Here is a 16,849-nt window from a genome sequence, read left to right on the forward strand (position 1 = left end):
GCTCTAAGGTGCCACCACACACCCTGATGCTTACCTGCGGATGTCTTGGCCAGCGGGTGTGTGGTCCACCTCCAGTCCTGCTTGTCTTAGGACATCGATGACAGTGTTGTTCCCCAGAAAGTGACCTGGAACATAAGATGCAGCGTGGTCTCAGTCACATGCTAGGTTGTCATCCAGTGGATAGATGGCTAATGAATTATACCAGTGGAGGTTCCCCAAGAGTCTCCTGGATGGGTACTGGGACTAGGAATGCCCATACATTAGCAACAGGGTCCCTTTAAATCCAGATAGTGTGTCCCAGTGGGGAGATGTAAATCTGGTCCAGCCTGCTTGTATTCATACCCCAGCTCTGTTCACAAACTGCACCTCTGTATGCTCCAGTCTCCTCTCCTGTAAAGTGGGAGTAATTAAAATCACCTTCTCCAGTCTGCACTCAGAGGCTCGTGTGCAGCAACCTATTGCATTACTGTGCCTAATGCCACTAAGCTGACCCTAGTGCCAGCCCACCTGGAGTGGTTAGCCTACAGCAGTCTTGGAAAGGCCTAGCTCTAGGAATGGCCCCTCCCCACAGGTCTATGGTTTCTCTTTGTAAACTCCATCAGCAACTCATGCCTACTTTCTTTAGTGCCCTGAGAGCCCTCCAAGGGCAGAGACCACCTTACTACAGTCGTATACATGGCCAGGGTCTTACACATGCTCAGTATGTGCTGGGTGGATCTAAGACTCATTTCTTCACTATCTACCCATGATGGCCTAGGTACTAGAGAATCCATAAAACCCTCCCAAACCCAGGACATTGACAGTGACCTAAAGTAGGTGCAAACAGAGTGACTCCCATGAGACGGCCTTCAGAAGTGTGTATGTGTGTGCACATGCGTGCACACGTGTGCTGTGATGTCCATCTCATCTCCCGCCCACAGCTGATTCTCTCAGCAAGCATTTAGGTGCACCTCCTCTGTATGAGATACGATAAATACACAGACAGAGAATTTAGTTCAGGGCTCAGAAGAAGGGAGTGGCCTCCTCTCTCCACAGCACAGGTGGGTAAGATGTCTGCACTTTTTAATAGCTCTGGTTAGGGAGAGTCCTCTCTCTGATCCCAGCCTCCAGGCCTCAGTTTCCCTACGTTTGCTGCTTGAGCAGTTTGGGTTGGCCTGTCCTTCCTGAGTGCTTTGGGATCTCCGCATGTTGAGTCTGCCTCATGACCCCACATGTAACATTGTTTTCCTGCTTAACTTGGGCATGGGAAGCAGGGACTTTAATCACTGTCCCATGACTCTGATTGCTGGTGACGAGTGGTGACAGGTGAGAAGCGGGAAGGTCAGCATGCTGACAGCCCCAGGGAGGTCAAGAACACAGTGGACAAACTGACAGGAACAGGCATGCTCCTGACATAGAGGGGGTCTGCAGGTCTTGTGCAGCGGCTGGAGCAGAATGGACGTGCTCAGCTTGACACGCCTCCCCAAGTCCAGCCATGTCTCCTTAGCTGGTCAGTCAGAGTTGCTGTAGTTCCACCTGGAGATCACTGGAACGATCACCACACAGGGGAAGATGCTAAGGGTGTTAGTCCAGGATCTGCCTTACTTCCTCTGAATCCTTGGGCATACAGGGCACCTCCCAGTGTCTCAGGTTTCTCTGTGTCAGAGGGAGATGTTGGAGTGCAGGATGAACATGCTTCATGTTCATGGTCCATGGCAGAGAGTTTTTGCTTCTTTAAAACCCCTATGAAAAGATGTTTCTCTTTTTTTATCCCTCTCTGTCTCCTCCTTTGCCTTCCTCTTCTTTAGTTTTTTATTTCTCTCCCATTTCCCTCCTCATTTCCTCCTTCCTTTTCTCCTTGACTCCCCCTCTTCTCATATACTTATGTCATTGGTTTAGTGAGCATTGACTATTGCACATCCCATGCTGGATAGTGGTTGACAGTATGAGTCCGATTCTGGGGCCTCAGGATCTGGCTTTGGGATGTGGGCACTACCTACAAAGCACGAGACACCACAGGGACACAGGAAGTTGTGCAGGTATGTGAGGCACCCACGTTCGTGTGGTGACAGGGAAGACTTCCTGGGGGAGGTAGTGTTGCTAGGCGATGATGGGAGTCGCTGGGGATAGGGACAGGGGCTCCAGGCGGTGGGCAGCATTTGCAAAGCCTGGGAGAGGGATGAAGCCAGCAGGGTCTTGACACAGAAGCACAGGTGTGAACAGGTCCACCATAACCTGGCTTCGATCTCACACGCTGAGGACAAGCCCTGTGTCTCTCCCGCATCCTGGGTGCTGGTTAACCTCTGGTAACTCGACACAGACCAGAGTCACCTGGGAAGAGGGAACCTCAAATAAGTGAGAAGAGAAATTGCTTCCATAAGATTGGCCTGTGGGCGTGTCTGCAGGGCTTTTGTTTTTTTTTTTTGGTTAAAGACTGATGTAGGAGGGCTCAGCTCACTGTGGGTGGTACCAGCCCGGGGCAGGTGGCTGTGGGTTGTATGGAAAGTCAAGCAGAGCTAGCCAGTGAGCAGTGTTCCTCCATGGTACCTACTTCAGCTCCTGTCTCCAGGTTCCTGCCTCAAGCTCCTGCTCTACTCTTCCTGGGAGATAAACTAGAGATATAAGATAAACTAAACCCTCTCCTCCTCCCCTGAGCTGCTTTTGGCCAGCGTTTTATCAGAGCAACAGAAGGCAACTAAGACAGTCTGCGATCCTAGCTAGTGGCTTTCTTGTCACCAGTGTCCTGCCTCCACGAAGGTCAAATAAGCCTGTGCCTCTCTGACCTGCTCTGAGGGCAGCTTGAAGCCCCAGAGAGGGAGCAAGAGTAAAAACCCTTTGCCGGCATGCCATCATAAGGGAGCTAAAACTGTCCCTGGCTAGGCTGGAGTCATCTCTCTCACTTGGCTCTCCTCTCTCTGGCTGGAGGAGAGCAGTGGCAGCAATCACCAGTACCCAGGAAGAAGGACTCTGCCAGGAGCTCACGGCCTCTGCTCTGGAAAATGAGAAAGTCCTCCTCTGTTTCCATGGGGAACTGGGTTTAAAGACAAGCTCTGGTGCTCCAATTATGGTCCCTACATCTGCCGAGAAGGCTTCAAGAGTCACTAGAGAAAAATGCAAGTCTTGTCTGCCCAGGAGAAGCAGGTAACATCCTCTGAGTGTCCCAAGGCTGTACTGTGGGTGGTCAGAGTGCTGAGGCTCGGCATTGCCCAATGTGGCTTCTGTGGTGCAGACCTCAAGGGATGCTGCTAAACCCTGAGCACGGGATCTCTCCCATGTGAGCTGGGAGAGCCCTGGCACTCCCTCAACCTTAAGGCTTTTTGAACTGAATCGCTTTCCTTAGGCCAGGGATACTAGGAGAAGGCAAGTAGGGGCAGGTCAAATTTAAATTTCTACCTTCTCTTTCTCTGAGCAACACTTGTCCCTCTGCCTCTCATCCTTCCTCCTGGGATGGGAGGATGGTACTTCACCCCAACTCTCTTTGTACAACCCCAAGAAGGACCCTTCTATATGGTTTGTGCCTAGAACTCTGATGTGAGTCTTGCATACCCCCCAGTACTCCTGACACCCACCCTCTCTGGTGTTTGGTCTCATGAGACCCACGGTTGCAACTTCATAGTATCCAAGCCTCCTTCTGGCCTGTGCATTTTCAACAGGGTCTTACTCTTCTGGTGACACTCTTGGTGGACTTTCTTTTGCCAAGTCCAAGTATGAGCCTCAGAAGCCTGCCCTTGGCCTCTTTCCTCTTCATCCTGCTCACACCTCAACTACCAAGCCTCACCTCTGGTTAAGTTTGATGCCCTCTACTTCAGGCATAGTGGTGCCCAGTGGCCCATGGACATCTCCACCCAACCCTTCCACGGAGCCCACCAACCCTGTTGGCCCTCTCTACTGGACATTGCTAATTGAGCTACACCGGCTCTCATCCTCCAACAGCCAACAGAGACCCCCGATGTCACCTCTCAAATACACTGGATTTCCCAGTCACCACACCTGCAGTGGAACTTCAGGAATCACCATTCTGTACTCCCTTCCCACTGCAGCTAGCCTGACCTGCCCACGGCCCAGAACTGACTCTGTTAGAACGTGCTCTCTAAGAGCCACCTGATGGGGGTGGGGGTGGGATAAAGCTTTTGGAGGGTGGGACTATGCCTGATTCATCTTTGTCCCCAGAGCTAAGCCCAAATCTGGCGCACCACCATGGCTCCGTGAATGTTTGTTGAATGAATGAGTGACACAGCCTGTTACTCCACATCCTTTCCATGATCTCATCCTGTCCCCAGGAGACCCGCGTTTCCCCCATTCTTGTAGCCCAGCCCTGGCCTTTGGTGATTCTCCCCAAGAACCCACCAATCCTAGGAGCTTGGCCCCTATACAGGCCAGAGTCAGGGTCCAGTGTGTGCTGTCCCCAGGGCTTGGCAGACAGGGCTTAGGCTTGTCTCCAAAGGTGGAAATTCTGGACAAGGCACCACCCCCATGCTGGAACCTGCAGGCAAGGTGGTGGAAGGTTTCCAAAGGGGCCCCACAATGTTGGGGCTCAGCCTGCTTGGCTTGCCCAGCCTCCCTGGGGCTCCTGGCCACCACTCATCATCTCCCTCCAGCATTAGTTTCCAGCTGTTCTCTGGCCAGCTCCCTACAGGAAGGCACGTTCCATTTCGATTGCTGAGTCCAGAGAGGACAGACAACAGAAGAGGAAATAGAGGGTGGGTCACAGGGAGCCAAGGAGACAAGAGGAAACAGGAAGAAAAGCAGAGGTAACTATCATAGGGTAGAGGTAGGGGTGAGTGGAGGGGGGGGAGAACTCCAGGACCTGGGAAGCAGGAGCAGACAGAGGAGATCATCTGTAAGAGATGCAGCTTCACAGAGAGAAGAGGGAACAGGAAAGAGTGGGGGGGGGGGGGGGAGGGAGAGGGAGAGGGAGGGAGGAGGGAGGCAGGGAGGATAGAGATGGAATGACATCCGCAGAGAAATGGAAGAGGATGGAGCAAGGAAGAGGAGAGAGGACCAGAGTTGAAAGCAAAGAGCACTGTGGAGAGTTGTCCCCAGGATGGGTGGTATTAGAAGGGCATCAGGAGGATCTAGGTTCAGGGAGGGAGAGTAGAGCTTCAACACTGTGGGGCGGGGCTGGCTTTGTCTCTCTGAAACAAACCAGGGGCCATATATTTCATATATATATATGAAAGGGGACCGTGAGATGTTTCAGAGCTGAGAAAATGTTCATTTTTTTCTGGGTGCATGATGAGCTGTGCCAGTGCACAAGACTTGGGGAGCAGAGAGCACAGTGTGGGAGCCCCATCCTATCCTCCTGCATGGTAAGTAGGGCAGGGCAGAGCTTGGACACAAAACTCCACTCACCAATGACCCTGTGGCCTTGGGTAGTTTCCTTTCCCTCTTTATGTGTCAGCTTCCCCATGCAGGGTTGCATCACCTGGCTCCTGGGCCTCCCTCCACCAGGTGGTGACCTGAACACATTAAGCAAGCCTCCAGACCATGCTGCTCCGTTTCATCCTCGAAGTAGCCCCTGAAGTTGCTCCCACTTTATAGATGAGGAAACTGAGGTTTAGTGAGGGGAACAGGACTTTCCCAAGGTCACACAGCTGGTAAGAGGCAAGGCTTCTTGGGCTTCTCCCCAGAACTGTCCCAGTTCACAGCAAGCTCCGTCACGCCCACTCTGAAGTACTTGGCAGCTGCAGAGATGCCAAGATCGTGGCTAGGGACAGGAAATGGTCAGAAATGTGTGTACCTTCCAAGGTTCAGCAAATTGGAGAGGGAAGTGTGTCAAGTGCTCAGCATGAACAATGCACCAATTAACAGGGCAATTTCAAGAGTGCAGTGGGGGCTGGGTGGTGCAGGAGGAGAGAACCAGATGTTCCCCGCACAGGCTCCAGAGTAACGCGGGTGCCTTTGGCCAGCACACATGTTTTCTCTCCGGTGAGCACGCGGGTTTCCAGTTTTCTCCTCCTGGAAGAGGCATCCCAAGTCCGTATTTATGTTCCGTCTAAAATTAATGCAAGGGAAACTTTCAAATGGGAATCTCACTGCCAGGGCCTCCGGCTGGATATCAAGCTAGAGCCATGTTTGTTTTCCCTAGGAAGTGTGACAGGACAGTAGGATAATGAGGGGCACCAGGGCTTCTAGTCTACCCAGGGATTTGTGGACCTGGCTGACCTGGGCTTCCTCTCCTGCTCTACAGTCACCCAGCACAAGGCTGAGCCTGCTCAGCTCACTGGGGACTGACTTGACACTGCCTGTGTAGCCAGTCTCACGCCAGGATCTGAGACGCACTGTAGTCTCTGTTCACTGAAGAGGGAGACAGGCACACACAGGGCAGCGGTCAAGTGGCATAGGGTTCAGGGAATGAAGGCGGAGGGGTGATGGAGAGGGTAGCTGTGGGGGCATGGCACCAGGGAGTGGCGGTAGACAGTGCTGGTGACAACGGTGGTTCTGTAGTTGAACATAGAGAAGGAGGAGTTGGGGACTGTGAGGATCGGGGCAGGAGGGACGAGCTGCAGAATTCTGACTGCAACAGGACAAGAAGAGGGCAGACTTTAGATGGGACCAGAAAACTCTCCCCAGAACTGTCTGACTGGCCTGGAGGGAACTCTCTATTTCCTGAAGTGTGGCAATGGGAAACCGGCATCCTCAGGAGTTGGTAATGCCTGGGTGGTACCCCATCTCCGGTGTCCTTTAGTAGCCTTTGCTCTGTGCTGCTGTGTGGCAGCTTCCGGAACGCCAGGCATTGAAAATGAAGTAGTGATGGAGGAAAGGCTGACTCTGCTCTGCCTAGGACCCTCTGTTGGCTAGAAACACATTCAGGGGCAGAGACTCACCCTGTTCCGAGGCTCTGTTACTTAGCACCAATCTTGGTTCTTGAGATTTCCCTGCAGTGCCACAGAGGTCCTCTAGCTCCTCATCTGGGGTGGCCTGCCTCTCTTATGGCCAGGAGCCCCGTCCTTGGAGGACAGCAGGCTGTGAGGAACCAGAGGCCCTGGAGTAGTAATGGCTGCACAAAATTACACTGACCAGCCATTTAAGCTGTGTCTGGTACTAAGCTATTCATGTGCTGCTCATTGACTCCAGGCAGTTACGAGGGGACTTTGAGGCTGGGAGAAGTGAGGGTGCTGACTAGTCCAGGGTACTTCTCAGGAGAAGCAGGGCTCTCCTACAGCCTACCACCAAGCCACAATCTAGTCTGTCACTTCCTCCTGTTGCCTTGCTGGCACTGCCCAGCAGGAGTGCTGAGCCCATAGCTGGGATTCTCAAACCTTCCACCAACAGCACAACCATGGAGACAAGCTGGGGGACATGGCACACAGTTCCTATTGACTTGCCCTCTCTCTCTCTCTCTCTCTCTCTCTCTCTCTCTCTCTCTCTCTCTCTCTCTCTCTCTCTCTCTCTCTCTCTCTCTTCCTGCCTTCCTTTCTTTTTCTTTTTCTTTTTCTTTTTCTTTTTTTTGGTGCCTGTCTGGATGCTCTGGATTGAGTTGGAATGGTTCTGGCTGAGGATGGCAGCCGTTGAGAACATGCTAGTCTCTAGATGCCTGTTGCATGTGCGGTATGGTCACAGGGCTCTTTCAGCAGTGTTGGGAATTCTGAAGCACTTCTGGAAGGTTTAGCCTCATGTTTGTGCTAGCAGAGCAGGACACACATAGATGCTGTGGGGGAGGGGAAGAAACTATTAGGAGTGTAGCCCTGCTCTAGACTCTGCTGTCCTTGGGCCATCTGAAAGCTCTGAGGAGCTTCTCTCCCGAAGGCAGTGAGTTGAGAAGCAGGTGCAAGTGCAGGCAAGGATGGACCTTGTCTTGAGGACTAGGGGCTGACGGGAAAAACTGGAGGGCCTCTGGACCTGCACAAGGGACATTTCAGTTGGCTCCCATCTTCTCCAGGAAACCGTCTCCGAGTCAGGCTCTGCCAACATGCCTGGGGTGTGGGACGCAGGGTCTGGAAGGAACCTAACACCTCACCTCTTGTGGGTCCCTTGGTAGACAGATGGACTGGGAAGGACTCCGAGAAGACTACAGGAATATCTCAGAAGGCAAGCTGTTTCCATGACACCAAGCTGTTTCCCTTTGCCACTCTCACGGCTTGGACTTAACTCTTGTGGCTTACTTTTCTCACCGATTCTCTTTCTTACCATTTGCTGCCTCCACCCCCCGCCCCTGAAACCCTGTTTAGCATTAAGCCTCTGCCTCTTGCCTCAGCCTGTGTGGTTTGATCAACAGGGCCTAGGACTCTCTTTCTAGTGAGGTCTCAGGCCTTTTGTTACTGTAGTCCCACCTTCCAAAAGGTAGGCACAGATTGCCGGAGGCCCTAATTCTTACCATGGGGACAGAAGACTTAGATTCTGGATCAAATTTTGCTTGGGGTACCATAGGAGTAAATGGCACTTTTGCTTACATACCACAGGGTCATCTCATTCATTCATTCATTCATTCATTCATTCATTCAACAAGTGAGGATGAGCATCTTCTAAGTTCCAGTGGTGCCACTTGAACTAAGAGATGACAGTGCTCTGTGTGAGCAGAGTGAGGATGAAGTTGCAGGACACTGTGGGAACTTAAGACAGAGGACTCACGTAGCTGGATGATGTTTGGGGAGCTTAGACACAAGGAAGGACCATCACCATCATCTCACGAGAACTCTAAGGCTCTCTTGCTTCCTGTGTGCATATCTACTTATCTGTCTGCCAAATGGAACTGAAGGAATATCCTGTTCTTACAGGAGTATGGGGATTGTATGAGCAGATAGTCAAACAGAACAATGTGCCTTCTACCGGAAGTAGCCCATTCATTCATTCATTCATTCATTCATTCATTATTTTTTTGGTGTTGGATTAATGCTGAGCAAAAGCTTTATCTTTGATCGATATCTCTGTCAATGCACTTGCCTTTAGCTAAAGTGATCTCATGGTTCAGTATGGTGGGCGTATACCTCTCCTTTCCACCAAGTTTAAATCGTTACCACTAGTGTGTTCATGCCTCGGGCCCATGATTGTGGTTCTGAATGCCCTTCATCAGCCTGAAGGCTGAGTGTTCTGGATGTTCCAATACTCAGAGAACAAAATTGTGTCTTTGACTCCGCCTGCCTTCTTTCTGGACTTCTCTTTCTGTGGGGCAGTTGGTGGATGCCCTGGAAGGCATGCACAGGTTCTGCAAGGCTCCATGCCACTCCCAAGTCTCCAAGAGTAACTGCAAAAACCATGCTGGAATGTTAAATGCTGTGATCCTAGAGAGCCAGGATATGGCAACTGGGCAATTAGTCCAATAGGATGCTGGGGTCCAAGGATTGTGGGTGTCAGAAGTTTGGATTTTATTCAGACTAAAGTGTGCTAGAGCCACAGAAATGGATAACTTTCAACTGTTGGAGTTGGAAATGGAGGGACCCTAGAAGTTACCCGCCTGCCCCCGACTCCAACCTGCTGGTGACTCCTGCTTCCACTCAGCCCCTCCAGTTCCTGAACACACATTTTATTATTGAAAACAAGATGCGACAAAATCCTTGGGTGGTTGAACAAATAAGTATCCTGAGAAAATCTATTTCCCAAAACGAAGGATAAAATTGTCATTTCCTCCTAGTGTCTAGTAAGGTCCCTCTCACTCACGAGATGCCCCGGGGACTGAATGAGATAAACTTAATTCTGCAAGATTTGGTTGACCATGTATTTATACAAAATCTGCCAGGTGCTAGCAATTTTGAGACTGTGGGCACTGTCTTGATACAGTTCACACGCACCGGAGGTCACAGAGCAGGGCAAGTGTGCAGGTAAAACCAGGAGGCAGCTTCTTTAAGTGCTAGCTGCTGGGTGTTGCTAGAGAAACCACTTGCAACTCCATAGGGTTATGGGCCTCCATCTCCAGCAGAGACAGCAAGCACCTGGCAGGCACCTGCTTGAATGCTGACCCCCAGCAGACATTATGGATCAGGCAGGGCTCTTCTTTACTGGGCTCTGATGTGGTTGTTTTACAACACCACACTCTAGGCACCTACTAGCAATCAACCACAAATTAACCCTCTAACTTCCTGTCCTGGTCAAGTTTGTGATCAGCTTCTCTTGGATTCATGTCAAATGCTTTCCCCTCTTCTAACCAAGAGCCCTTTGTCTTCCTTCTCGGCTTCCCCTTCCAACAGGAAGAGCAGGGCTGGTTAGAAGCCATGCTCATACACACTTTAGGTGAGGAGGTGCCCTCTTCTGCCTGGAGACCAACTCTCTCCCCTTGCTCCCTTATTCCTTTCCTACCGCTTTCTATACCGGTGACCTCTGCCGTCTCACTTAGGTAATGAGGCTTTAAAAGTGCCACAAAAGTTGCCTTGAACTTGGCAGCACCTCTCCCCTTATTCCCTTTATTATGCCAAACTACTTCCCATAGAAAAGCAATGTGGATGGGCGTGGGGTGAAACACAAGTTGCCAGTTTTTAGTGTTGCCAAGTAAGGACTTTGAGATCCTTTTCTGTGTCTATCTCCACTCTTTTTTTGTTGTTTGTTTTGTTTTGCAGGATGTTTGGATTTGAAAAGGTGCTTGAGTGGATCATTGTACCCTGTGGCTTGGGATGTCACAAGACGGTCCATGTTTTGCTTCTTTAGGCTCTCAGCTTCCTCAGCTACTGGAGAGAGCTGGTGCCAAAAGACCATTGGTTTCTGGGTAACCTTAGACCTGCAACCTGGACCCATTTTGGAGGGGCATCCTGCTCTCTCACTGGCCTCGCTCAGTGGCTGTGCTTCCTAGAGGATCCTGCAAGTCTGAGGAACCAGGGATCTAGGTGATTCCAACGGCTGCCCTTTTGCAGTCAGCTAAGGCCACGGAGGACAGAATCATTGCTCAGAGGCAGCCGTGTGGTGAGAGGAGAGGTGCTGGGCGGGGGTGCACTTCTTTGCACAGGTCCTCACAGCTACCTGGCTCGCACCAGGCCCCCTTCATATATCCTGCAAAAGGGAGAGTGGTCCTCCTAGCTCTCTGTATTTACTCTGGGTTCTGTTCCTATAGGCTCCTCCAGGAGGCCCTTCTGAGACTCCCCCCGCCCCAAGCCTGTCTCCTCACCTGTGCCAGAATCCCAGACAGCCCGTAATCTGAGACAGTGTAAGTCAAAGCCAGCCCCTCCTGTGTAAGTGGGTAAACTGAGGTTGTAAGAGGGAGAAGACTTGCTGGAGGCCACCGTGGGCCACAGCAGAGCCAGTAGGAATCCAGAGCTCTTTGTGTGCAGCTTCTGTGTCTTTAATGAGCTGTCTTCAAAGGGCCTGAATCCATGACTGAGCTCCTCCCACTAGCCTCGCCACAATGGAGGTTCAGAAGGGAGAAGAACAGCCTGGATAAATATATCCCTGGCTCTTGCCCTTGACATACTTGGAGATGAATGCGGGTAGGGAGACATAGACAGTAGACAGCCCAATTACAAAGTCAGGCTGCCCATCGGGGCCCTTGTGAATTGGACTGACTTCTTGGCGAGGAGGGTAAAGGCCATATAAAGAGAGGGCAGAGCAGCAGACTGATGAAGATACAAGCTGCCATCTTGTTTGCTGGAGACAGAGTCCCACTACATATCTCTGGCTGGCCTTGCATTGTCTAGCTAGACCAGTCTGGCCTCAGAGATCTGCCTGCTTCTGTCTCCAGAGTGCTTGGATTGTGGGTGTACAACATCACACCTGGCTGTATCTTTTAATTCTCATAAAACGCAGATGGATTCCCCAAATGCAGGTGACAAGAAGTAAATGGTTACCATAAGTCACTGAGCAAAAGTTGACTGACAAAGAACTCAAATTCAATATCCCGGCCCCAATGCAGCCACTGCAGAGATTGCCACAGAGGAAGGTAGAAGAGGTGAGGAGGGGCAGAGAAAAAATAGAGACCCCAGGGAACCATGTGTAGACATCTTTAGTTCCCTTTTCAGGAGAAGAAAGATTCCCCAGAAACATTTGGCACATGCCCCGTGTTGCCATGGTGTTGCTTAAGTTCATTATAATGGTGATGATGATGATGATTGTTGCTGCCATTCTGGATCCCCACTACACAGCAGGTTACTTAAATGTCACATATCCTTACAACTACTCTACATCACAGAAACTTTTAACTCATCAAACATCTAATGCTATCTTTCCCATTAACAGAAGAAAAAATTGGAGCCTTGGGAAAGTACCAGCTAGGGTGACATGACATATGGCCTGATTGGAGTTGGAGTCTGAACTGTGGGATGTCAAAGTCCACCTCCCTTACCCCTGTGGCCACAGGACCCTTATTATTAATCCTGGTTCTGAGTTGGGTGGGTCCAGGCTGGGCTGGGCACACTAGGATTGTTTGGGGCTCTTACAAGTCCACCTGGCACTTGAAGAGGCTGTAAGAGTTACCATGGACTGGGCAGGGGCTGCTTCCCTTGTCAAGGAAGATGCTATGAAAGACTACTTGGTTAGAATCTGGGGAAGTGCTAGCATCTTAGCTCTGCTACTGGCTACCACGTGGCTTTCCCGCCTCTCCTGATCCTCAGCTTTTCCCTTGACGAGAGGAGGTCGGGGCCAAACCTGCTCCAAAGGCAAAGAAGCAGATCTTGTCCTGGTTCTCCTGCAGCAGCGCCATGACTCTCTTCCCCATGCGCTCATTCCTCTTGTAGATGAGCTCCTGGCGGAAGTAGCTGTCAATCTCCTGGGCTGTCACCTGCTCATGAGGTGGGAGGGTGGTGTTGATGAAATTGGGTAGCTGCAATGGTAAGAGAAGCCACCTTTAGGTCTTGATGGAGCAGGGCACATGTCAGATAAACGCACAGTCCAGGTAGGACTGGCAACTCACCTTTCTGAGGCCCTATAGCAGGCCCTGTGTTTCCTGGTTCATCAACCCTCAGGACATCAAAGACGAGTATTATTCTTGTTTTACATGTGAAGCAAGGGGGTGGGGGAATCCTGAGACATGTGTAGTTACAGCTAGGACAGTCACAGTCCAGCCACATTCCCTGGTGGTAAGACTCCCACACAGGCCTGCCTGGTATTTCTCGAGAGGTTGGGGCCATGCTGAGTTCCTTATGTTCTTTCTTCAGCCCTGAGATCAGCGTGTCCTGGACAAGGAACCTAGTTCAGCAAGAGGGTGTCGATGACAGGTATGGCAAGAAGGCCGGAGAGCTTGGGGGTTAGGGAGACTTGGGCTTTGGCTTCAATTCTGATGGTGGGTATACTGAACAAGCTACTCCACTTTGCAGAGTCCTGGCTCTCTTGTAGGAAGGACCAATGTAATGGGAGGGACTAAATGAGATGACGTGTGCCCCCAGGCAGCACTCTGCCTTCTGCTCCACCGAGTCAGGAGGGCAGCACTTTTGGCTTTGCCCATGTCTGAGCTGCTATCTGCCCATCTGCTTCACACTTCCAGACCTTTGTCTTTTCTTGAAAACTCCTCTAAGATCACAGATCCTTCCAGCCTGATGCTTGTGGGATAAGCTGCCTAGGGCTTGTCCATCCTTATAGGTCTGGGTCCTTTACCCTTACTCCTCTCCACATCTAGTCTGAGGCCTGGCAACAGATTTTTTGACGTGCTTTTGAACTAATCAGAGGGATCCCTGAGTTCAAGGATGAAGTTATGTCATTCCAAGTCCTCAGGGCCTGCTATGAGGATGCCTATCGGGAATCAAGCCTTTACTATAATAAGATTGCACTACTACTTCTGGACTTCTGTATTATCATTTCATCTGTCTGGCCTGGATGGTAGATCCTGGCATTGGAGTACTATCTCCTCCGACATATATGCATGGGGGCTGCTGCGGGAACTAAGGCAATGAATCAAAACACACTGTTTCTCTTCTCAATCTACCCACGGTCACAACATCTTCCAAGTTCTTGCTCATAGAACATCTTCCATTTTTCATTGTCTTCTACCCGAGCACTAAGTAACATCCTGACTGAAAGATGAGGGGAGATTGTGCCTAAAGATGCCAACTTCCTAGAGAACTCAGTCTTTCAGAAGAGCCAATAATTAGCCCAGCCACTGCTGAGTTGTCAACATCCTTTCTGGAGAAGATGGGGGAGTCAACAGAGACTGAATCTGCCTCTGGTATGCTGGCCAAGGACCAGTGGGTGAATGGGTGGTAAGAGCACCTGTACCATATGGCCCCTTTGTCAGAGAGGCCAGACTCACTGCTCTGAGATGAATATGGAAACAATATGATTGTCTCAACATGAGCAGTGCACAGTGTATACAATGTACACAGCAGCCCTGCTCCTGCCTAGGCCAGTACAGAGCTAGCACCCAGAGACTGCATGTTTGGCCTTCCCCTCCTCCACCCTGGAAGGGGTGACTGGCAGCCCTGATGAACTAGGTCACACTTGACTTGATGCAGTTACAGGAGACGCTAAAGATTTGGAGTCAGGGTGGAGAACAGAGAGGCCATGACTAGAAGGGCTGTTTCTGGAAACACTGTCTCCCAAAGGCCTCTCCCCGTTTATGGGGTATGGGAGAGGAAAGGAGGCCATGCTCTACTACACATAAGTGTTTGTTTAGTCAGTGAGCAAGTGGCTGGATGGGCAGGCTGAGTGGCGGCTGAGGAAGAGTGGTGATGAGCACAGCCAGGGCAGCTTGGGTTGCCATTTTCATTGTCGGGTGCTCACTAGGGTATGGTCTCTCTCAGTCTCACACTCCTCTCTGGTAACAGCGTGACATGCATGGCTTATTGCATGTATTCAATGAGACCAGCTTTGGAAGATGCTAGCACAGTTAGGCACTGTGAAAAGACTGAGTTATACACCTCACCTTCATTGTCGCCTTCCCGTATGATGTCACAGGTTTCTAGAGAAGGGTGGCCTCCAGAGATGACAGATGGTCATTAGAACCACCAGAGAGATGTGAAGACAGAGGTCTGATTCCCTTCCTTCTCTCATGGATTATGGGATCTGTGGGCACATGTTCTTCCTTCCTGCTATACTTTCTGCCCATAGGGGCATACCCTAAGAAGATTCCCCCAGGGAACTGAAGGCATTTACAAGAAGGACAAGGAAAAGAGTATTTCAAAACCACGAAGAAGTTGGGCATTCAGCTTTCCCTGGGCTTCCTAGCCACTCTCTGTGTGTCTCATGCTGAGGGCCTTGGCCCCACGCCAAGGATGGGGCCTGGGTTTGGGCCAGGGCTGGGGGAGAAGCAAATTAATGATGTCATTAGACTTGTCTGGGGCCTTAAATCTCCCATGACAAGTTTAAGTGCAGGGCATATGATAACATTTTGAAGAGATCATGGAATGTCCCTAGAGCCTCAGAGAGACTGGTGTGTGATGGAGTGACAAGGAGATGGGCCAGGCAGGACTGTGGTCAGGTCATGGGGGAGGGATTCAATGTAGACCAAGTGCCTGGATCTGTTGATAATACCCAACCACCCACTTCCCTGTGTCCACCTACCCAGTAGACAACCTCTGAGGACCTTCCTAGGTCCTGCTCTGTGTCAGGCTAGGGACCACCCCCCCCCCCCCCCGCACCTTCAGGCTGGATCTGCTGTCTCTCATGAGGTACCTGCCCAGTATGAGAGTCAGCCATGTTTGTAAGAATACTGTGGGGTATGTAGTTGGAATGGATGAGGAGGGGAGCAGGGCTCACAGCAGGTCCTGATGTGTGGCTATGTGGTCTGGTTTGTCCAGGTCAGCCTAGGATTGTGGTTGGAGGAGACTGCTACACGGTTGTCAACTATCTTAAGTCTGATTAATAATCTACTGCCAAAAGTATCTGGGTTTGGGTAAAACATAACATGTGGCTACTGTTATGTGGCCCTCCCATGGACACCAACAACATCAGTGAGCCAGAGCTTCAGAGACTGGGCACAATTACCGTAGAGGGTGGTGGTGGTGGAATGCACACAGTTGGGGGGGAAGGAGCATCGGCCTCAGGCACTTCTTCCAATATAGCCTCCAAAGGCTATTTTATCACCCTCCCCACTGCAGCCGGGGCATCTTTCTGACTGCAATGCTCCCTGACTTCCACTCCTCAGCTGCATTCCCACCCTACACCTGTTCTCTGCCATGCAAACCATGCCCCCCGAGACACCCACCAGTCCCTCCTGTTAGCTGTCATTGTCACCTAGGACCTCTGCTAATGAGTTTAGTTCCTACTTGACAATTACCATGAAGCCTTCCTGACTGCATCAGGGTGATGAGATCCCCAGACCCGGATGCCGAGAGGCCTCTGATTGCAGATGCGGCCCCATATAGCAAGATGTGCAAAGGCAGGGTTCAGCCTTGTGACCCTGGCTTTTCTGCACCTTGGGGCAGGTTTCCTGGGTACCCCATATGCAGCCTGGACTATGACTCAAATCTGAGAGGAACACTTGCTCTGTTGGGGAGCATGGCTGTTGCCATCAAAGATCAGCAGTGCTTCTGGACAGAAGTTCAAAGGGAATCTGAATTGACCCCTGCCCAAGCTCATTACCTACATCTCTCACTTGTGTTACTGTCAGCCACAGGCCTGGCCTGTCTACCTCTTCTTCCTTAGGGAAGCCACTTCATAGTCAGTTATCCAATTTGTAACCAAGCTCTCTATGCTGTGGAATCTACCCGCTCTGAACCTGGCCCTTAGTAGATTCAGAGTGAGGCTCACCAAAAGTGCGGCATCTGTTCATGGTGTCAGGCTCCACTCCTCGCTCCTCCACCACCGAGACTAGAGTCCTCAGACCTGGAGCCTCCCACAGTAAGGGCTGGGTCCCTTCTTCCATTCTCTAAGCTTCCCTAAGTACATGATGTACCTACAGTGTTATGCGTGACAGTCACTCACTGGCAAGTACTCTGCACCAGGCGCCAAGGGATCTCTCTAGAACCGTGGGGACCAAGGGATGAGCAGCTCATCCCTGCCCTCAGGGAGCCTGTGTCTGGGGGTTGGGTGGCAAGCACAGACAGAACATTGTGGCCCCAGTCTGGCTGGCCTCCAGCCA

The 16,849-nt window shown here is 51.1% G+C and overlaps 1 protein-coding gene across 1 annotated transcript in view; it reads right to left on the bottom strand.

Moving 5' to 3' along the window:
• The window catches only part of Trabd2b (TraB domain containing 2B), a 198,122-nt gene that overhangs the window by 15,117 nt on the left and 166,156 nt on the right, over positions 1-16,849 (bottom strand). Inside the window, exons 4-5 of the mRNA XM_005072097.4 lie at positions 12,484-12,658; positions 35-125 (exon numbers count right to left, since the gene is read on the bottom strand). Coding sequence (XP_005072154.1) covers positions 35-125; positions 12,484-12,658 — 266 coding nt within the window. The remainder of the gene's footprint in view (positions 1-34; positions 126-12,483; positions 12,659-16,849) is intronic.

This window comes from Mesocricetus auratus, unplaced genomic scaffold (assembly GCF_017639785.1).
Source record: "Mesocricetus auratus isolate SY011 unplaced genomic scaffold, BCM_Maur_2.0 Super-Scaffold_100014, whole genome shotgun sequence".
Lineage (NCBI taxonomy): Eukaryota > Metazoa > Chordata > Mammalia > Rodentia > Cricetidae > Mesocricetus > Mesocricetus auratus.